Source organism: Condylura cristata, unplaced genomic scaffold, assembly GCF_000260355.1.
Source record: "Condylura cristata isolate star-nosed mole 26May11 unplaced genomic scaffold, ConCri1.0 scaffold00010, whole genome shotgun sequence".
NCBI lineage: Eukaryota > Metazoa > Chordata > Mammalia > Eulipotyphla > Talpidae > Condylura > Condylura cristata.
In genome coordinates this window covers 58,799,061-58,822,125 of record NW_004567111.1, presented here as the reverse complement: position 1 = coordinate 58,822,125, position 23,065 = coordinate 58,799,061, and the positions used below count along the sequence as shown (strand labels likewise).

Sequence of the window (23,065 nt, the reverse complement as noted above, 5' to 3'; positions counted from 1 at the left end):
GGTTGGGTCCCGCCCCCCACAGCAGCTTGGGATCCACTCACCTAGCTGTGTTGTCTCAGTTTATATCCAGGGCTTTGTCAGGGCTGCTGGGGCAAAGGTCAGCAACAGGTCTGCATGTATCCTCAGGTCTCTGGTTCTGAGCTGCAGCCTTTTCCCACGATTTGGTTTCCCCTCCCTAGCTGAATTGTCTCAGTTTATCTCCAGGGTTGTAGCAGGGCTGGGACAAAAGGCTGCCAGCAGCTGCAGCTGCTGCCTCAGGCAATTTTCCCTGTGCAGCTAGCTTCCGGCCCTTTGCGCCTAGATTTTTAAAGGAGCCCAGCGAGTTGGAAGCCGCCTGAGTTCCCAGATCAGTTCCTGCCTGTGTGGCTTCCCTTATGGGGACTCCCCAATCGCCGGTTCTCCCTCGGTTATTTTCCTTCTAGTGAGTCAAGGGCTTTCTCATTTGGGTTGAAACTCGTAGCATGAAAGTCTATAGTCCGTTTTTGTATAATCCCATGCGAGTTTGGATTTAGTTGCCTCGGCGTCTTTATTCTGCCGCTATCTTGCTGGTTCCGAGCTGGTCAAGCTGATCAGAGGCTTTGCGGGGCGCCCAGGTGCTTCCGATCAGGTCTGCAGTTTCAGCGGTTTTTCTCTCACCCAGGTATTGAGGATCAGATTTGCAGTCTTTCTGCAGCCTGGGCTCCACTCACTGAGCTGAGCCGTCCAGCTTTACCTCCAGGGTTTAGCGTGGGGCAAAGCGGCTCCAGCAGCCCCTGGAACTTCCAGGGGCCCGGGGTTTCGCGGGAGTTCCCTTCTGGGAACTCCCCAATCGCCGATTCCCTCTCAGTTACCTACCTTCTAGTGAGTCCAGGGTGTTTTTGTTTGGGTTGAAACTTGTAGTAAGTGAGTCTATAGTCCGTTTTCAGACCTCAATTCCTATGCCGGCTTGGACGCGGTGATCTCTGAGTCTTTACTCTGCCGCCATCTTCAGGAAGTCCCCATCATCATGTTTTTTACAATAATTTTTTGTAAGAGTTATTTACAATAATTCTTGGGAAGGAAAGCCAAAGGTCTGGCTACCATTGGTCTAAGTAATTCGGTTGTCAGGTGGCACAACTCAAAGAAAGTTACCTCAACACCTCTTTGTCCCAAGCCACATGTTCAAGAGGCAACTAGATAATGTGGGCCCAGTAACATGGGAAGGCATCTCTGGTCAACTCACCTGCCTTATCTTTTGTCCTTCCTTATCAGACTAATTCCCTAATACATGCTGGTTGTTCTCACATCTGGGCTGCCCTTACTCTGCAGTGTCCTGCTCTCCCAATCCTACTTCAAAATCATCTCATCACTACCTCATTACCCTGGAAAGTGATTCCTATCTAGTTACTACCTCAATACTTACTAATTCTTATTTCCTTCTTATGAAAGAATCTTAGCCATTGTGTGTGAAACTGGGTTGGGTCCCTCCAGCGAAAACCCAAATCATTTCCCCAAGGCAGCGGACTTGTCTTCTATATTTATGGGTTCATTCAACCCTCAAGCCTAACCCTAGTCTTAGAACATTGATTAAATGACCTCTCAGAAAAATTTGGTTCTTCAGAGGCTTTGTCTTTGTTTCTGGAATTCTCCCTCAAATAAGAACATCCTCAACATTGGGTGGCAACACCAGGAGCTACGCATCTCAGGTATAATCTGAAGCTGACCTTATGCCAACAAACAGGGAGAAATTAAATTAAGGCAGGTCATTCCAGATTAGTAGGTGGCAGTTTTAATAACCACATGAACTTAGGCTATTTTCAAGATTTGGGATAATAAAAACTTAAATAGTTTTCTACCTGCCTTCAGAAAGTTTATACAGTGAGAAATTCATACAAAGGCTGTCACTGAATTTAGTCACAAACACCATTGAGATGCCTGCAGCAAAGTTTATCTCTGGGGATACATCCTTGAACAGCTTCTGGGAATGGGGAGGCAAGTGGAGGATGCATGTCCAGGGAAAAGTGTGAAAGCCCCCAGTCACCCAGATCTAGTTCAAGGGTAACCAGGCAATTAATTCGTGATCACCTTCCCTAAGACCTGCACTACTAGCCTGCAAGAGTGCAGGGCCAGGTTTTCCTCCTACACTTCCCCACAGGTGGTAGAGAGCTGCTGGCCTGGAGATGTCCGTCTGGCTGCCACCCGTCAGTGTGTGTCTCCTCGGCAGTACAACTGCTCTGCCTTCTGTCACCCAGAGAATGGGGAGCTCAATGCTGAACTTGGCATGTGAGTGACAAAGAACCACTGACCCAATCAGCCCTAGCTGTCCTAAGGGTCCATTTGGAGATATTGCAGGAACCTCCTTGATGGGAGACTGAGTATAAACTTCTTCCAGAATCTTCAATCTCGGCATTCCCTGTTGGGGAGCCAGGCCCATACAAGTCAAGGGCAACAGTCCAGTGCCAAAAAGTGTTGGCAGCAAAGAAAAATGAAGTTCACACCCAAATCCCTAAACCAATTGCCAGGAATTGATACTGATTAGATGCTAATCCAAGAACAGCCCTGATTCAGTCCAAATTCTAACCTTCCAGTTGACCTGTGGACTGGGTAGAGTTGCCCTTTGCTTACAGGGAAGGAGGCAAAGGAAGACTCCTGGGCTGGATGGTCCTTTGCATCAGTAGGAATATTCCAAGCTGAACACACTCTCTTCACACTTGCCTTAGTGGGACACCCAAAGCAAAACTCTCCATTCTCTCTACAGGATGCCACATTGTCCAGGCTTTGTTTTCATTATGAGATGCACAGGGTGGCCCAGAAACGGGGGGGGGGCAGCACATGGCAACAAGTCATTCATGACCCTCCATTAAAAATACTTAGGAAGCATAGACAGCTTGCTGCCTTCCAGAGGATCATACCTCCCTCTCTTGTTTCCCACAGCTGCCAGTGCCGAGGGTATGTCTCAGCAGAAGAGCTCTGTGATACACAGTGTCTGGCCAAGGCCCCCCACATCTCTCTGGTCTGGGGCCCCAGCAGGGAACTGATCCTCACCATCAAGGACAAGGCTGGAGATAGTGTCCAGAGGGTGAGCCTAACTCAGAAAAGATAGGGATGAGAGGGCAGCCTCTGGCACCCTTGCTACAGGAAAACAACACACCAAGACTAAAGAAAGCAGGTGATGAAGAGGAACTAGTGACAAGCATCTTCACTACCTAGTCAGAGCTATCTTCCCTGTGGGCTGAAGGGAAGGACAGAAAGGAAAGAAGTGCCTTTTTTTATGTCAATATTTATTACTGAATATTCTAAGGGACCACAGAAAGCATCAGCTCCACTTTATGAAGTGTGAAGTGAGGCCTAGGCATGTGAAACTCACCATAGTCACAGAAATGGTGTCAGCCCTGCCAGGACATTGCCTTAGTCCTAGGTCAGGGCCATCTAATGGGGACTGGTATTGGCTATGGCTGTCTTTGAGGCTTTGTTGAGGTGGCCTCCCAGGGCAGACCAGTACACAGGTACAGTTTGCCTTGGATGTTTGTCTGCCAGAAGGTTCTAGGTGGCTATCTGCTGGCCCCCTGAAAGTCTAGAGAGGAACATCTAGCATGGGACCAGACAAAATGTGGGATGATACGGAGGTGTTTCTTAATTGTCCCATAAGTGGCATGTTTTCATGTAGAGAGAAAAGAGACAAATGATCATTCAGTTAAAGGGTCTGAGTTGAGTCCAGGGCTTTATCTAAAGATAAGTGAAGCCAAGGCTGCAGAAGCCTCCTGGGGGTTCCAATGCATTCCATGAGTGACAATCTCTGGACACCAGCACCACCAGGGACTTTCAGCACTGTGCTACATGTTCTCAGGTGCTAGCCAACACTCTGGGTCCAGATCAGTTGTTCCAGGGACATACCAGGGTTCATCTCATCCAGCATGGTCCCAGCGGTGTCTTCGGCCTTGTCATCTACAAAGTGGATATGCTTGACTTCTTCCTTCAGGGTAAACTATCCCAGGTTTTCCCAGAGAGGGTGGCATGGATGAGAGCATAACTGCATTCTCCCCCAGAATGCAAAAAGAGGGATTCCTGGGGGTTGGGAAAACCAAAGCCCCTCAGAAACTTCTCAGCTCTGTGTCAGGCATTTGGGGGTGAGAGTGTGGCAAAGATCACAGGAAGCCACTTAGGAAAACATCCCTTGGAAGGAAAGGGTCTAGAAGGCCTGGGACTGCTCTCAAAAGATAGCATAGGGCAATAGGGGGCAGATGCACCATTTGCATGAACCCAGGTCCTCAGCCTTCCTTCCCCAAACTCTTCCAGGAAAACCTGTGTCCAGTCCCCTTCTGCCCAGGGATCATCAGCCTGCAGGTCCAGAGGACCACCAAGACCCCAATATTCATTCCTGTATTCCAAACCCAATGGTCTGTCTATTGGTAGGAGATGTGATTCTTTTCCAGATTCATATTCTTCCTCACAGTGAGTACCAATTGTCAGTCCCCTTCTCCTTTCCCCCTCTGTCCTGTGGCCTTACATACAAACCAAACCTCTGCAGTAACAGTCACAGTCCTGTGACATGTCCCTGCTTGAAACAGAAGTGACCTAATTTGTCACTTCTCCATAGGTCTCCTTTCCATGGGACAGATGTTCCAGTCCCCTTCCCTGTAGCCCATGGTTGTGTTAGACCTCTTTATCTTAGAGCAAAGTAGAGATTCACTAAAACAACGTCTGACCTGGAATCCAGTTCTCCAGAAGTTCTTTTCTGTGACTAGCCCTCTCAGCCCCTGCCCCTGTAACCTCCTCCACCTCTGGACTCCTGGTTTTATATGGATTGTATTCTTCACACTGAACTGAAGCCCATCTTCTGGACTCCCAGACTAAAAGACCAGAAAAAGCCCGAGTCCTCCTCCAAGAGGCAGCCTTCATTAGTGAGTGAGGGTGCACATATCCATCCTGCCATGCGATGAGTAAGCAACCTTGAAACCATCTGGCCCTTCTTGTCTCCCATCTGGCCCTTCCCCAGGGCACCACCATGAGTGGATGGGCCCAAGATCTAAGGTACCTCATGGTCCTGAATTGCTGGGCTGAGGCAGGGATAAGCCCAACAGTCTGTAGGCCCAGGAGAGACAAATGGAGTGTCTCACCAAGGTCTCAGGCAGAGAGAATCAAAGAGGAAAGTGAATCCCAGGAAATTAATTCCAAACTGAATGTCTGTTTTCTGGTTTCCAGACCCAGCTGTCCATAATCCCTCTGGGCTCTCCCCACCCCCGCTCTAAGCCTTGTGTCTATGCCTGTGAGCACATTTGTGTTCTATCTTATCCACGTTGTGTGGGAGGAGAGATCAGCTCCACATCTCGGGGGGGGAGGGGCAGATACAGGGGAGAGGGAGTACTTGGGAAGACAACCAACACCTGTGCTCAGGAATGACTTCTCTGTGCAGAAAAAAATGAACAGGTTGGGTAACATGCATATCTGTCAGGTACCCTGCCCACCCTGCTCATTCACTCAGCTATCCCACAGCCTATATTTAGTGTCTGCTGGATACTGAGGCCAGGCTTGCCAGGGGCACCAGCATCACTAAATGCAGCCTAGAGCACAACAAATGTGCTGGTACACTCTTTCTGAGGAGAATCATGCCCTCTACCAAGTTGTTAAATGCATCATTATATACATGAAGCAAAGAAAGATGTAATTTAACTGGAAACATTTTTGCATTTCTGTTCACTCTCATGAAGACAAGCTGCTTTGCTCTAGAGTTGGGGTGGGGAATGGAGGTCCCAAGACTGAGGCCTCCAGAACTCAGGCAAGCCTGGTCATTTCTCAGATCGCTCAGCCAGTCACTATCCTGTGTACCAGAAGCAGCATCTGTTTAACAGCAATCCCCACTGGGATTTTGGGGCTTTCAGGAGACTCAACCACCTGGTGAGAGAGACTCACCTCAACTTCTCAAGGTAACAGAATGAGGTACCTAAGGTTGGAAGGAACTGAAGTTCTCCACTTCTGGGTCATGGCCTTCTTCTTCATTCAACAGAAGGACACAGGGAAGGAGGAGAGACTGAGATGTTATCAATGGTGATAAAACCACAAGGCAGCAAGTCTTTCTGAGTGCATGGGGAGAGATGGAGGGAATAGAGTTAAGCAATTTCTTGTACCACTTTATTCCAACATGTGGGAGAAGAGCTTACCTCAGTTCAAGGGTGCCCAGGCAAGCTGGGACAGTTCATCAAGGCCAATCTTCCTTATATCCTGACGCTTCACCCCTTCCTCCAGGTTTGCACACCAGTTTCTAGATCCTGGCACATACCTGTTTCAGGACAATGGACTACCAGAGAGCATGGCTGTGGTACTCGTGAAAAAAGGGGTTGCCTGCGACCCTGGCCTATCCCCCATGCAGCCTTCTTCCCCATACCAGCTCACTAGGCATGGCATCTTCAGGCATCATCTGCCAAACCTGGGGCCAAACTGGATTGCCATCACAGGTACTGGACCCAGGGCTAGAGGGAACAATTCCAAGGGGTTGGGATGCAGGGAAGGTATTGTACAGAAAGATCCCCAGATATATATATAGCCATGTCTGTGATCCTGTACGTGACCCCATGGATAACAGGTAGGTTCAAGGACAAAATCATCCTGGATTGGAAATTTATTTGCCAGGTAAATGAAATCAGATCCAATTTTCTTCACCCTCACTTTCCCTTCCACTTCCCATACACCTCAGTCCTGAAAGCTACAAGGTACTGGGAAATTGGCCTTGAGAAATTGGCCTTGAGTGGAGTCTCAGGATTGCAGACATGCCTATTCCAAACTCTTTTATGGATCTTCCCATTTTTCCTTCTTGTTCTTCACTGTCAGCAATCTGCACTGAGTTTTCAAGATTGAGCCCCAGGTATGTTCATAATGATCTCCTGCCCAGGTGGAAAGAGAGTAGATGACCCTGCAGCAGCTCAGGCACAAAGCCACCAGGAAAGGGGTGGGTTCACAGGGTACAGCCTGAATCTAGGACATGTCAGGGAAGGACCACACAGCAGTGTCCTGGGAGGGGTCTTCACACAGAGGGATGCAAGATAAGGGAGAATACCCACATGGACTCCTGTCACCATGTAGCCCAAGAGTTAGGAATGAGGGCTTTTCTGCAGTGCAAGATGAAAAGTTAAAACTCTAAAGCAGCAGGATCAAGAGAATGTTACCAAATATTGGGCTTGCTATTCAATAGACATATAGCCAAATACTTTGGCATCAGGTTTTGAGAAAAGAAAGTTTTATTGCAAGGCAACCACTAAAGAGGCAGGAGCTCAAGTCAGTCTTCCCACCTATGAAAGGGAAGACATTAATACTGACTTTTAGGAAATAGAGTGGAGCACAAAGGAGTTACAATTTATTCACTAATAGGCAGATAAAGGGAAAAAAGAATGACTAAAATTTATTGACAAGTTACAAATAGGGGGAGATTTTTCTTTCAAGTAACTGGTCTTCCACTTTGATTGCTCCTCAAAAGCATTTTAGGTAGTGCCAACTTCCTCCAATACCCCCACTCTGTGTCACTTCAGCACATGCCTGGGTTATATCATTAGTAGATAGGTTGCATCCATGAAAACAAGCTTCAAAGGGAATTTACATGTAAAGATTTTTGTTCTAGGGCCCTCCCTTGTGGCGCAGTAGATTGGAGCACAGCACTGCAAAGCTGGCCACAGCAGCTTCAGTGCAAGTTCTATCCCCACCCCTGAGGTGACCACATGGTGTGGCAGACTTCTGCTGACCCACCCACTGCTCCCCTCAGCAGTGTACTTCATCAGTCAGTCTGTTCTGTTCCCCACTCTGTCTCTGGTGAATCCTCTCACCGCACCTCTGGCCTGTACCCCAGTTCTGTATGCATAAATAAATTTTTTAAATCTTTAAAAAAAGATGTTTGTTCCTTTTGTGTTCTAGGGCACAAAATTGAATTTAGTCATTTAATTGTATAATGAAACAAATGCCAAGTTGTGCTCTCCAACACTCTCCTATCTTTCAGGAGGGCTGCTAACTGTTGGTTTGGCAACCATGCTGCTGATAGGCCTGGGCCTTGCATTGAGGCCCCAACCGGCTCAGGCCTATCCCATAAGGGAGTGGAGATCTCAGTGGAGGGAACTCAGGGAAACACACACTGAATATTCGTCCCTCAAGGAAAGGTAAGTCCCCTTACCCCTCATACCTGCCTCATCCTTGCCCCAATCTAAGGATCTAACCATTCCCTGCTCTGGCCCTGCCCACACTAATGAACTCTGCACTGGTCCTATGGGCTTAGGAAGAGCTCCTTCCTGTGCTAACCTGTGATGTTCATAGCTGGCTCGGAGTCCACATGAGCAGGTGCCACCCTGTGTGTCTAAGCACTGAGGATTAAGGCCGCTGCTCTTTCCAGCTTTCCCTTCCATGAAGACCATGGTCCTCGAGGGTCTGGAAAGAGAGTCAATTCCAGGGGTGAAGCCGTCAGCCCAGCTGCAGGTACCACAACAGTGTATAGGTATTCCTTCTCCTCTCCACTTCTTTCCATCCTGCTTGTAACCAGGTACACACTTTGGAAAAAATTTCATATTTCCAGAACACTGAGTATTTATGACTCTTCATTCTCTGCATATGGTATTCACAATGGTTTAAAGCATGGGTGTTTTCAGGTGTGGCCCTGTTCCCATTTTATAGATAAAGAGACTGGGGCTCAAGGAAATATAAGTGACCCTTCCAAGGTCTCTAGATGATGAGTACTTAAAGAGAGTGCTGCTGAGTTTGAGGTAAGCACTCTCTTACCCTTACTATGATGGTCAGGAGTTCTCAGAGACTGAAGAAAAATTCTCCAACTCACTGCAAGGGCCACATGAGGATTATTTACAAAACCCCTTTATAAGCTCCCTGGATTGTCTTGGAACTTAACAGAACCTAAGACTCACTTCTGTACACACACACACACACACACACACACACACACACACACACAGAGTCTAGGACAGGCCTTACTTACTCTATACTACCCCTAAATATGCCTTTATATGGGGAATTAAAGGCTGATCCCCTTCTAGATAATGGCTCTGAATAGTGAAGACAACAAAGACTGACTGCACCCTCCCTGGTGGTGCAGTGCCTTAAAGCACAGCACTAAGAAGCTAAAGCCACTCCCGCATGAGTTCAGTGCCCACCCCGGAGGTGATCCACAGCACGGCAGACGTCTCCCCTTCCCCCCCACCTGCTCCCCTCAATACTTCGTCAATCTGCTTGTTCTGCTCCCCACTCTGTCTCTGGGGAATCCTCTCACCACCCCTGCACCTTTGCTTCTACCCCTGTTCTGTATGCATAAATAAATAAATAAATCTTTTTTTTAAGATTTATTTATTTATTCATACAGAACTGGGGTACAGGCCAGAGATGTGGAGGGTGAGAGGCTTCACCAGAGACAGAGTGGGGAGCAGAACAGGCAGACTTTCGAAGTACACTGCTGAGGGGAGCAGCGGGCGGGCCAGGAGAGGTCTGCCGCGCCATGTGGTCACCTCCCGGGCAGGCGGGAATCAAACTCATGTGGAAGTGGCTTTAGCTTCTCAGTGCTGTGCTCTAACCTGCTGTGCCACCAGGGAGGGCCAATAAATAAATCTTAAAAAAAAAAATACTGACTGAATCCTGGGGAAATCTACCTTTCCTACCCCATGTCACTCCCGCCATGGCTGACTAGATTTACAGGGTAGGCACAAATCAGGATTGGGGATTAACCTCAGCACTTTAACCTATAGCCTCCTTTGGGGGTTTCCATAGGAGGAAGTAGGCCTTGTAGGACTCACCTGAGTATTGGCACAGAGTTGAGTTCTTTTGGTGACAGCATTGGTCCTAGAGGAGAAAGTTAAAGAAAGTGTCTCTTCACTGTGGGACCTATGAGGAAAGAAAAGACCTTGATGGCCTCAGTTCTACCTTTGGAACAGATGACTTATCACTCCTTCTAGCTGATAGCTAGAAAGGGACCCTACCCTGAGGTGGGTGGGGGAGATGATTCTCCTGTCTCTACATACCTGGCACAAAGACAGGAAGGGAGGGCAATGTTGGGTCTGCGTGGACTGGGGCAACTGTGTGTTGCTCAAAAGAACTGCCCCTGTCACTGCCAGGATGAAGGGGGCTCGCTTTCTCCCATCCACACTCACCAACCTGAGCGCGGGCAGTGTGAGCTTAAAGGGGACACCGATCAGACACAACCTCAAGTATCTGTCTATACTGCCTTGACCACTTGCCTGCCTTCCTCAGGATACTGCATCCTAGGGGAGAGGTGGACCTGTCCTAGCAGAGCAGGCTGTTTTGAGAGAGAATAAGGGCAGGGAGATTAAGACCATCAGCTACGGGGATTCCTTCAGGATGTGAGAGCCCCCTTGGTCCTGAGACAGCAAGAAGTCCCAAAGAAGGTGAATTGCTTTGAAGTCACCTGTCTCCTTAAGTCAGCCTGGATCCTACGCCCTTGCCTGAGGCTAAAGGAGGCATATTGATAAACATGTACTAGAGTATCTGCCATATGTGAGGCCAGTGCTAGATGCTGTGGGGTCCTGAGAAGAGCTAGGTCAAGTGGACAAGAGTTCCCAGAACAGTGGAAAAGAAGGGGCAAGAGCTGAGACCCTGGAAACAGGATATTAGAGGAGTGGGCACAGCAGGATGGACATCGGCTGAGGGAAGGAGCAGGCCAGTCAGTCACAAGTGGCCTAAAAGAGTCAGAAAATAGCCTCCTCAAAGGCTGCTAGGTTTGTGGAGAGAAACCAATCTCCTCCCACACAGTCTCAGCAAAGCAGAGGGCAACACTGTCCCCTCAGCTCTGGTGTGCTACCAGACCACAGATGATGTTTAGGCCCCTTGTCAGCCGTATCCATAGAAGAGATTCCCTCTGCAGCCACTGCCACCTTCTTCTCCTTCCTCTCCACTACCAAGTCTTCTCCCCGAGCATACTTCCTCCTCCATCAGGACTCTGCTCTCCTCTGCCCGCTCTTCCTGTCTGCAAAGCCCTCCATTCTCAAACCTCACCCTACCTCTTTCCCTTCTCTACCCCTGCCAGGACCCTGTGCTCATCCCACAGTCTCATTCTAAGCCTCTTCCTACAGGGAAGCCATTTCCATCAAATGCCCTGGACAATTTCAGTGTCCGAACACTCTATGACAAGCTCGAGGACCAGAACCTACATGTGGCAACCCAGTTGAGCCAGCACAGGCGTGACGCTCTGGCCTTCTACAGGGGTGCCATCCAGCAGCTTCAGGGGCTCAAGGTCAGTTCAGTTCCCAGACAACTTCACCAACATCACTCTTACTCGCCTATCATGTACCCCTTCTGTATATTGCCTAAAACAAGGCAATTCATAGCTGAGATAGTAACCCTCCCTGCTTCTCCCAGGAGCATCTACAAGGCCTTCCCTCCACTGAGCAGCAAGTTCTAGGCAGGAGTCAAGATATGGAGATGAGGGCCAGAGCTGCCGCCGGGACAAGCACTGGGCAGAGTGAAGGATTTTGGGGCGACCACTCTGCATCTTCTCAAAGGGAATTCTGGCCATATCCTGGAGGTGAGAAACAAGCCTAGGTGTGGCCGTGACAGCAGGTGGCAAGTCTTGACACTAACTCTGCATAGCATCTCTGTGCACATCTCCCATTCGTCACCTCACAAGGTACTCAGCATCCTTATCTGTAACTAGATAGCAGCCACCTGGACACAGATAGTCCTGGTTCAGGGGGTGGCTGAGTAAACATTCCCCAGACCTCCTGCTGACCGATGGCCTGGTGTGGCGTTGGCCTCTTCTAGAAGGACAAGGGAACAAGAGATCTTGAAAGTCTCCCTAGTTCATACCTTCAGGTTTTTTCTAAATGGAAAAGTAATGTGTGCCCCTGACAAAAATTCCATCAGCACAGAAAATATAAATGGAAAGCTACCGTCCACTTGACCCCACAGCTAGGATAGCAGTAAATTTGTTTGATGCTCACCGTGGAAGCTCCTCTTACAATAGCTAGTACCTGGAAATGCTCCTGCCACTCAGACAACTTTAAATCTTTTCCAAGTTTAAAAGACTTCTTCCCTCTAGCCCGGACATCAGGTAGTATGTGTCTATGCTCACCTGGGCTTTGAGTTCACAGGCACTGCTTGTGGCAGAAAATAGGCGGAATCTGAGGATACGCACCTGGGTGCCCAACATGCTCACTGGCTGACTGCTACACTCAGAGGTTGAGAAACCCTGTGTAGATCCTGTGCATATACACTCCTGTGTATGGTTTCCCAGCTGCCCCCAAGCAGCCCTGATGCCCCTGTTTGAGTCACCAAGCAAAGGATGACATTAACTCTATAAGTTGCTATGGTGGGCCAGGCCAGAACCTGACTTCTACTGCACATCTGTGCACACCTCTGCCATCTCTGGCTTAAAGGGGACACATAAGGAACATGCTTCATGAGATCCCAGGACCAACCTCTCAGTCACCATGCTCCTGTTCCAAGAGCCCAGCCCACAGTCTTCCCTAGGAGCCCCCTGGCCCTTGTAGAGACAGGCCAGGAGGGCTTGGCTTGTTCTGCAGCATCAGTTGTTCCTCAAACAGGGCCTGTCACTTGAAGAGTATGTTGGATCTGAGGTTCAGGGACCCGTGCTGATTTTTTCCATGACCAGCTACCAGAATAATGGACCATCTGTCCTTGTCCCTCCAAATCAGGAGGCAGACAGTGGTACCTGTACCCACACAAGGGGAAGCAGTGTGTAAGTCACCTCCAGCCCTGATTGTAGCTGACGAGCCAGAAAGCTTTCTTTTTTCTTATGGGGGAAAAAACACATGTGATGAAGCTTTAGCAGGAGGTCAAACAGATTCTACAAAAACTCCCTGTGTATGTCATGTGCAGATATGTTTGTGGATGTTTGGATATGTGGGTGGGTTAGTGTGTATGTGTGATCTTATATGCATTTATGGTCTGTGGAGCCCAGGATCTCAAGAGGCTTCCTTGACCTTCTCTCCAAAACATTCCCTTTTCTTACTCTTCTCTTCTCATCCCTGCACTTCTAGGCTAGGATGACACCCAGCCAAGTGATCAGGAGAAGCACAGATAAAGCCACATTCCTCAGAAATTTGCTTGATCCTAAACTAAAACTCTGCTATAGATCATCTACCTGGGTGCTGCTGGAGCTAGCGGTGGCACCATTCCACACTTGGTTATGGCTGACTAAGGCACGAGGCCACCTCCAGCCCTGATTATAGCTGACTGGAGCCATTTTTTTCTTATGGGGAAAAAAATACATGTGATGAAGCTTTAGAAAACTGAAAAAATAAAATTCTTTGGCAAACGCTCCCTCTGCATGCATGTCCCAAGGAATCTCGCTACCTGGTTCTGGAGACTGTGGCAGGTGTGAGCCCCTGCACAGCAGGACCTGGGGTCATAGATAGCCTGAGCAATGCACAAGCAAAACACACCACTTAATGGTGCTGAGACAGTCACAGGTCACAGATAAGACATATCAATAAAAGATAGATACTAGGCTTAAAAAAAAAAAAAGAAAGAAAAACAGTAGTTATAAAAATGAAACATTTGATGCATGAAACCCCACCATGTTCTTCAGGTTCAATCCACATGCTTTTGGAGTGGCAGCCTAAGAGAGGGAAAGAGCAACAGAAGTGGGTTCTGGGATGGAAGGTGCAAATAAAATAAAAGGATGCATGCATACAAATGCTCAGTCTTCAAAATGGGGCAAAGTTTAAGTATTGTAGGGCTGGAGTTAACATTTGTGAATGGGTGAGATTAATGTGTCTGAGACCTTTGTCCCATGTGTTCCTTCTCCAGATGCCAGTGTGTGTCCCTTGGGTTTTCAGTCAGAGCTGCAAAGAGTGACCACTGCCTTGGCATCTGCACTGCATCATGCACTCAAACCCCCAACTGGGGATGACAGAGAGGTAAAGAGACCCCGGGCAGCTGAACACCACTGTACATCAGACCAGCCACACTGTCACTCATGGAAATTCATTTGGCATTCACATGGCACAACACATAAACATGTACACACACACACATATCACACACTAGTACACAAGCACGAACAAGCATGTGTTGACTTAAATAAATTGAGGCAAGCAAAATTCAGTGAATGTATTAGAGTCAATAATGAGAACAGCCTCCAGGAACAGCTCTAGGAAAACTGCCCACATTCTGGGTGTTTCAGTGTGATACTCATGAAGAGATCACATGAAACATTTTTATGATTTCTGTAGAGACCAAGAAAATCTCAGTAAAGGCCCAGTTAATTTATCTACCTGGTTGTATGTAGGCATTGAGGAAAACAAAGCAGGCTGTTTAAGAGTTACCATACTTAGAAGCATATCTTTGGAGACTGGGAGTTTTAGCGATGTTGCAAAGGCAGCAGTTTCTAAACACTGCTCCTCTACAGGACCAGCATTTTTCTGAGGTGCATTTTCTTCATGGGGCCAGACCAGCTGCATCCTATTGATTTGCTTCCCTTAGCACCAGAAAAAGGGGCACCCACTTCATTGTTCATTTGGTTAACACACATATTCACACACACTACTCACATTCATATGCGCACACATACAACCATACACAAGAACATCACACATTGCTATACAACTGCTTCCATGCAGCATTTAGATACACTTGTGAATATACATGATGGAACACACATGCACATGTAGGTCCATGCCCAGCAGGTGGCCCCTCATTCTTTTCAGAAATCCAGGGTGTGCTGTGTTATCTGTGCTCAGTGGTTATCCCTGCCAAGATATTTGACAAGACAATGTCCCCAGTTTACAAAATGATCCCTCAAAACAAGTCAAGGATCCTGCTGTGAGTACCACATTGTCAAAGAGTAGGAGGTATCTGTTCAGGAACCCTTTTCGAGCCCCCCCAATGCAATAGGGCAGAATTCAAGTGATAGAAAATGTCTCTGAATGAACTGAGGGTATAGAAACAGGAGGCATTTTCTCATGTGGGGTCTTCACTATTTCTGGGTGGGTGCTTGGGCCCCCATGCTAGTAGCTGAACAGGCAGTAGCTGTCCACACAGAAATGAAGCAGTAGAAGGTAACATGTACCCATACTGACAGTGATGCTGCACTCAGCCCCCACTAGTCTTTTGGGCCTAGGACCCTAGAGGAAAGTTACAGACTTGTCTGCTCTTCCTAGGCTGCTGCTCAGATTGATGGACAGCTTCTGTCTACCTGTCACCATGACCCTCATCTGATGAGTGACAAGACCCAGCCTCTACTTTCATATGAGGAGCCTCAAAGTGCAAGGTAGAGACAGCCATCAGTCTCAAAGTTTGCACACAGTGATCATATTCTTAGGATCTGACCCTTAGTGCTCTGGCATTAAGAATCTTTCTTTTCACAATCACAATATGATTTAATGAGTTAAAGTTGAAACCTGGCTACAAGGCTACAAGGCTTCCTACCCTTAGTTGTCCCCTATTCACTGGTGTAAGGAACTCGTCAGAACTTGCGGTGTCATTACTTAAGGTTTTTCCTAACAACGGGAATGAGGCCACATTCATTCTGGCTGACCCCAAAATTCATGTTCTCACCCTCCTCCTTCTAACTCTACTTCCTTTGAAACACTGAATCCATGGAATGTAGCAGATGGTATTTTGTTCTTCTCCACTTTGACCAATATACTGAGATAGATTTGTTTGCTATGTTGACTGAATTTCTACCCACATGTTTAGAAATGGCCTGTTCTTCTTTTCATCTTCTTTTAATAATTATTGATTGCTTGCATTTGCTGTTACTATGATAAGCACCTTATCTGCTTCAAATCTAATCCTCACAACAACCCTATGATAGATACTATTTACTCACTCCATTTTAAAGATGAGAAGGGGTTACCTGAATTATGGTAGGGCTCAAACAGGTTTAGTTACTGAGGTTCTGCTTAAAGGATGTAATCTCAGAGTCCACCTGCTCCACTCACCTGCACCTATCTCTCCTCCAGTCCTTCCACCAGCCATAGCAGTCCTTCCTCCTGGAAAATTTTTTCTACCTATACCTTTTTTTAAGGAGTTTAGATAGTAGATACAGATCATTAAAGTCTCCTACATGCAAAAGAGAGTAATCTACTCACCTACTATTTTCATAGCACTTGGGGCTCTGGAGGATCAGGGCTCTAGAAAGAAAGATCACACAAAGAAAAGGGAAAGTGGGATGCTGGAGTCTCAGGTACTACAAGAGATTCTACCCTCAATATTTTGGATCTTGAGTAAATAATTTCCAGTTAGCATCATGAAATACAATTTCACTTGATAGATATTTATTGTTACCTTTGACATGGGGCTAATGGGGTCTGGAAGAACAAGTAAGTACAATACAAGGTTCTAAAGGTTTAAAGATGTCAAAGATGTCTTTAAGTATCAGGAAAAGTTTTGTGATCATTTGAGATAGGCTTTGAGATAAGGAGAGGGTCCTGACAGCAGAGTTGTTAAGGAAGGTGAGGAAGCCCAGGTATGTCTCATAAATGAGGTCTGGAAGCCAAAATGTGCCCTGGAGATAGCCAGGGCTTTCCCATCTCAAGGTGAAGAAACTGATATCTAGAATTTATTTGCTAAAGGAGATGCTGAAGAGTATAACAATGTATTCATCATGACCCCAACTGGTATATCCTAGATGAAAGATATGAGGGGACTGTATTATAGGATGTGGTTTAAACGTGTGGCATAAACATATAACCCCATAGATCTGTGCAGCAAGTAGTACTGAGATGGCATACCTCCCTTACAGGCCTCAATGGTGAGGGAGAGAACCATAGAAGGAGCCCCATTATCTGCAAAGGCACTACCAGCCTGGTTCAAAAGGAGGGCATCCTTTTTCTTTATGTTTCTTACATTCTCAGCTATGACTGTATTAGCCTGACAAACAATCAAAGAAAGAGAAAGAAAACCTTAAATTCATGAATGTGTGCAGGAACAGCCCTGGGAACACTCAGTGAGAGTAACTCTCTGTGAATGGTTAGAACTTGGGCTTATCTAGCGTCTTACCAAAAAAACAACATACTTTGGGAATGGGGGCAACACAAAATAAAAGGACTTTGATCTTCTAGTATGGCAAATTGTAAGAAAGTCAACATCTGGGAAAATTACAGGTAGACGAGAAGTGGTTTAATCAGTGTAGGTTCTTCTGGTACCATCTCTGGACTGTTGATGGTCTAAAATATTCTTCTCATTAACATATGTTTGGGGAGAGGGGAAAATCTTAAAATTTTAAGTCATGCTTTTAGACAAAGAGGGAAGAGGAAAGATAAGTTTTATTGATTCAACTGCCAGGTTGCCTTCAACTCAAAATCATCAGTATGTATGCCAAAGTGGAATATTTTAGGGTGGCATATTCTGCTGCCTGTCACTGAAGAGCTGTTTACCAGCAAGTCAGGAAGCTAGTGTGGTTGCAGATCCAGGGAAACCAGGGTTTGTCAGTTTGTTGTCACATTAATAACACATCTTTCTCTAACCTCAGGGAAGAGGTCTAAGAGGTCTTTTTTCTGACTGAAGTGAATAAAAAGACACTTCTCATTCCTCTTCTTCCTAGCTCCCAGAAGGACCAACGACCTGCACATCTCCCTCAGGGTGACAACAAAGGAGATGTTGAGGGCTCCCAGGAGTGGAGCATCTGGGCAGCACCTGGATACAGAGCCTTCCCTGAACTGCAGGTAGGAGGGAGTCTACTTCACAGCAGGGAAGCTTTGGGCTACCATGTTTGCCAGCCCCCATCTCTTCCTGGAGGATTCAGTGCTACTAGCAGACTAACCTGTCAACCCTGCTTGTTATCCACACACTGTTTGCAGCTCTTGGAGACAAATCCATCAGAGAGTGGAGAAAAAGTGACCAAGAGGGATACTTGGTGGAAAAAAAACACTAGGGTCAGAGAACATTGGTCAGGAAAATCACAAACAGCAAATGCTCATTGATCAACTACACTATCCATTGGGCAAAGTGTAGAAGTGTTTCTTTTTAATTAATTTATTTATTTACTCATACAAGAACTAGGATACAGAACAGAGGCATGGGGTGGGGGTGTGAGAGGATTCACCAGTGACAGAGTGGGGAACACAACAGGCAGATTGACTGAAGTACACTGCTGAGGGCAGCAGCAAATGAGACAGGAGAGGTCTGCCATACCATGTGGGTCATCCCTCTGGCCTGGGATTGACTCATGCTGCAATAGCTTTGAATAGCTTCATAGTGCTATGCTTTATCCCCTTGCACCACTGGGGAGAGAGGCAGGTATGATAAAGTTTATGAAGGTTTAAAAGAATCTTTAAAGCAATAGGGAAAAATCCAAAGGAAAGCATTAATAGTTGTTGTGACCATATAAAAGTATAAAATAGGGTTCTCAGGTCAGAAATTTACAGATACTTAACAGATACTTTTTTCTCTATTAGAAAAAAAAATTTACAAATATTCCTGAAAGAAAAGAAATACAAAGTTGTAAAATAATATGAAATTGATAATTTGATTTAATGTCTTTTTATCTACCTAAAATGTTCAACTAAAATACACAAAGTTCTCTATTAACAACATTGATTGATTTTTGGAACCTAGGACTTTAGCAAAACAATAGATAATGAAACCAATTTGATCCTAGGTTAATTGATAAAAACAAGAGTTAAGCTCCCACTGTACATTTCTGGTCATAAAAACATCACCAAATTTCTAAGTTTCCCCCCTCAGTTCTAATACAATCATTTATATTCATTCACTCATTTTCTGATTTGTTTATTCAAGTTCAAGGTCCTGGGTGGTTGGAGATCAAGCTTCAATGTAGGATATGGCCTTGAACAGGGTGCCCTTCCATCATACTCACACACACTCACTCTCACTGTGACAATTAAGACTCATGCACCAACATATCCATAATACCACTGCCCTAATAGAGGTTTGGTGTAACAGTACTGTACTCAGACTGGCCATCAGATTCCAACAACCCAGAACAACCTAAAGAGATGCCTATCAGGACTAGTGGCACAATGTTCCAATGCTTTGAACAAATTGGACAAACAGCAGGGAGAAAAAAAATACAAATGACCAAGAAAGGACACACCATAAAGAGAAACCAACAACCAGAATGCAACAACAATAACTTGGAAGAACTTGACAGCATGCCAGGTAAAGAATTTAAAATCACCGTGATTAAAAACTGAAAGAAGATGAAAAGGAAAAGAATATGAGAAAAATAATCAATGATCAGAAGGATGAAATTGAGTCCCTAAAGCAGAAAGTGAACAATATAACACTAAAGGAGGAATTAAAGAATTCTGAGAAAAGCAATGAAAACAGAATAGAAGAAATGGAAGAACAAATAAGTACCCTCAAAGTTATAGAAATATAAAGAATGAAAACAGGAACAGAAAGAGAAGTACAAAGAAAAAGAATGAAGAAACACTTCAAGAACTATCTGGTAAGTTATAAGAATCTCATAAGGAGAGAAGAGAGACAAACATAAAATATTCAAGGAGATAATCTAAGAGAACTTCAAAGTATGAAGAAGGAGATGAAAATAGACATACAACAAGAGAAAAGAACACCAAATTTCCACAGTGAAAGGAAAAATAGAACAATACACAAGCTCCTAAAAGTCAAGCTCCTATGAATCCAAGACAAGGAAAAAATAATGAAACTGATGAGGGAAGAAACAGATAACATATTAATGAAAACCAATCAGGCTGACATCAGACTTCTCCAAATAAACATTGCAGGCAAGAAGGGAGTGAAGGGACATATTCAACAAACTCCAAGACTACAAATGCCAACCAAGAATACTTTATCCTGAAAAGCTCATTCATCAAAGAAGAAAGAAAAGTTTGTCTTACCAGACAAACAGAAACTCCAGAGTTTCGTTACAACTAAACCCCCACTTTAAAAACTACTACAAGAAGTCTTAAAGTCAAATCCAACATAGAGTTGAATAAGAATGAAATAACAGGGGATAAAATCACAAAAAGACAAACTCATCAATAAAAAGACACAAAATCACAGGCTCAATTAAGAAACAGAATCGAACTTTTTACTGTCTTCGGAAACATATTTGACAAAAGAAAAATAGACTAAAGTAAAAGAATGGAAACAATCCTACATGGTAATGCACCAAAAATGAAGGCAGGAATATATATACTTACATCAAATAAAATAGACTTCAAAATAAAAAAGGTAAAAAGAGACATAGATGGTCACTACATTATGATTAAGAGGACAATTATCAAGACAACATAATACTCATCAACATATAATTATCAAACAAAAGAGCACCAAAATATATCAGTTTTTATAATCTCTGAAAATAGACATGAGATAAAATATGTTTGTAGTAGGAGACTTTAACACAACACTCTCAACAATGGATAGATCAACAGACAAAAAACTAGTAAGGGCAGGGCCCTTCCTGGTTGTACAATAGGTTAAAGCACAGTACTATGATGTCATTTCAGCATGAGTTCTATAACCATCAGGAAGGTGAACCACATAGTGTGGCAGACCTCTCCTGTTCTGCCCACTGCTCCCCTCAGCAGTGTATTTCAGTGAATCCACCTCCTCTGCTCCCCACTCTGTCTCTGGTGAATCCTCTCACCCCCCAGCCAAACACATACACAAACACACACCTCTGGTCTGTATGGCAGTTCTTATATGCATAAATAAATAAATCTTTAAAAGATAGATAAAGACAATAAAACTCTAAAAAAGGACATGGATCTCATGGGCTTAACAGACATCTATAGAACTCTGCACCCAAAAACATCTGAGTACAAATTTTTCTCAAGTGCACATGGCTCATTCTCCAGGACTGACCACATATTGGGACACAAGACAAACATCAACAAATACACAAAAAAACAAAATCATACCATTTTGTGACAACGAACGTATCAAACTAGAAGTAAATCATAAAAGTAAGGCAAGGAGCCCTCTTACCAATGGAGATTGAAACCCACATTGCTGAAAGACCATTGGATCATTGTTGCAGACCCACCTAGCGGTGCGCTGGCTGCTACGTTCACTAGCCGCCCAAACGTAGGTGACTTGGAGATGCAAAAGAAACTGAAGCAGGAGCCTGGGGTCTGAAGTCTGAAGTCTGTTTATTAGGACTGCCCATGGGTATATATAGGGTCGGTAGGTACAGGGAAAAACAGGAAATGTGCCCAATGCAGGGGGTGGGACCTAGGGGCTTCTTGTAGCTTCTGCTTGATACAAAGTAGTGGGCTGCAGCTATTTGCAGGACAGAGTGCACTGTGCTCTACTGGCTTGTTTGTTGGCCTTACTGGGGAGTGTGCTCACCCATGCACAACACTAGCCAGGGAGGACAGGTGCACTTGAGGTCCCACAGAGTTAGCCACAGATCATAAGGAGATCAAAGAAATTAAAAAATACTTTGAGCTGAATGATAATGAAGACACAACTTTCCAGAGCATATAGCACACAGCAAAAGCCATGGTAAGAGGAAAATACATAGCAATGCAGGCTCACATCAAGAAACAAGAGAGAACTACAAGGAACTACCTAATCTCCTACCTTAAAGAACTGGAAAAAACAAAACTACAAATACTAGTAGGAAAAAGGAAATTTTTTAAAAATCAAAGCAGAAATAAAGGAAATAGAAGTTAAGAAAAAATATATAAGACATTGACCAAATCAAAAGTTGGTTCTTCAAAAGAAATTAACAAACTGGACAAACCTCTAGCCAAGCTCACAACAACAACAAAAAAAAAGAAGACAAAAATAAAAAGGATTACAAATGAAAGAAGAGACATCACAACAGACACAGCACAAACCAAAACAATAATCAGACTACTATAAATAGTTATATGCAAACAAGTTTAACAATCTAGAAAACAGACCAGTTCCTTGAACCATACAATCATCCAAAGTTAGATTTAAATAAATAAATAAACAAGCAGTGAAATTGAAGCAGCAAGCAAAACCCTACCCAAAAACAAAGCCCAGGGCCAAATGGAGGTACAAATGAATTCTACCAAATGTTCAGAAATGAACTAATGCCTATACTATACAAAGTCAAAAAATTGAGAAGGGACAATACCAAACATAGCCAACACTATGCTAATACCAAAAATGAATAAAGACATCACAAAAAAAGAAAACTACAGGTCAATCTTTGTAATGAACACTGATGCAAACTTCCTCAATAAAATTGTAGACGGCAGAATCTAACAATGCATCAACAAATAATGCACCACAACCAAATAAGATTTATTTCAGGTGTACAGGATGGTTCAACATCCAAAAAACAATTAATGTAATCCAACACATCAACAAAAAGGAAAATAAAAAAAAAAGATCATATCAAGAGATGCTGAAAAAGCATTCAACAAAGATCCATTTATGATAAATGTCCTCAAAGGTCTCAAGATAGAAGGAACATAACATAACAGAGGTTATATATGACAAGCCTGAAAAGAAAAGGCAGAAGGAAAGACGGACGCCATGAGTCTGTTCACCAAAAGGAAGAAGAAGAAGAAGTGCTATTTTATTTCAGAGCTGAACTTTTATACACATTAAAGGTATCATGTCGAGTGCCCATTGGCCGGGCCACGGTCAGGCAGAGAGAGAGGCAGGAGGGGTCGTGGAAGAGTGTCCAAAAAGAAAAGATACAATAAGCAGGACGAACTAAGCCCATGGCCGTATCTGGCAGGGAAAGACAGCCAGACCCAGCTGGAGCCAAGGGCAGTCTCCATATCATCCGGGGCCCAGAATTGCAGAGTTAGCCAAACTGTTGTCCTTCAAAGCCCATAGCCAATGTTATTCTCAGTGGTAAAAAGCTGAAAGTTGGCCCTCCCTGGAGGTGCAGCAGGTTAAAGCACAGCACTAAGAAGCTAAAGCCAATTCAGCATGAGTTTGATCCCCACTCCAGAGGTGATCCACATGGCACGGCAGACCTCTCCTGACCCACCCACTGCTCCCCTCAGCAGTGTACTTCATCCATCTGCCTGTTCTGTTCTCCACTCTGTCTCAGGTGAAGCCTCTCACTGCCCCTGCACCTCTGGCCTGAGCTCCAGTTCTGTATGCCTAAATAAATAAATCTTTAAAAAAAAAATTCCCTTAAGATCTGAAACAAGATAAGGATGTCCACTCTCATCACTGCTATTTAATATAATACTGGAAGTGCTAGCCAAAGCAATAAGACAAA

At 45.0% G+C, this 23,065-nt stretch overlaps 1 protein-coding gene across 1 annotated transcript in view; it reads left to right on the top strand.

Annotated features, from left to right (window-relative positions):
• Positions 1–23,065, top strand: part of LOC105853456 — a 38,507-nt gene that overhangs the window by 6,516 nt on the left and 8,926 nt on the right. Inside the window, exons 2-9 of the mRNA XM_012723146.1 lie at positions 6,202–6,410; positions 7,940–8,096; positions 8,327–8,409; positions 11,022–11,182; positions 11,308–11,473; positions 13,720–13,829; positions 15,072–15,181; positions 17,459–17,579. Of these exons, the coding sequence (XP_012578600.1) occupies positions 6,202–6,410; positions 7,940–8,096; positions 8,327–8,409; positions 11,022–11,182; positions 11,308–11,473; positions 13,720–13,829; positions 15,072–15,181; positions 17,459–17,579 (1,117 nt within the window). The remainder of the gene's footprint in view (positions 1–6,201; positions 6,411–7,939; positions 8,097–8,326; positions 8,410–11,021; positions 11,183–11,307; positions 11,474–13,719; positions 13,830–15,071; positions 15,182–17,458; positions 17,580–23,065) is intronic.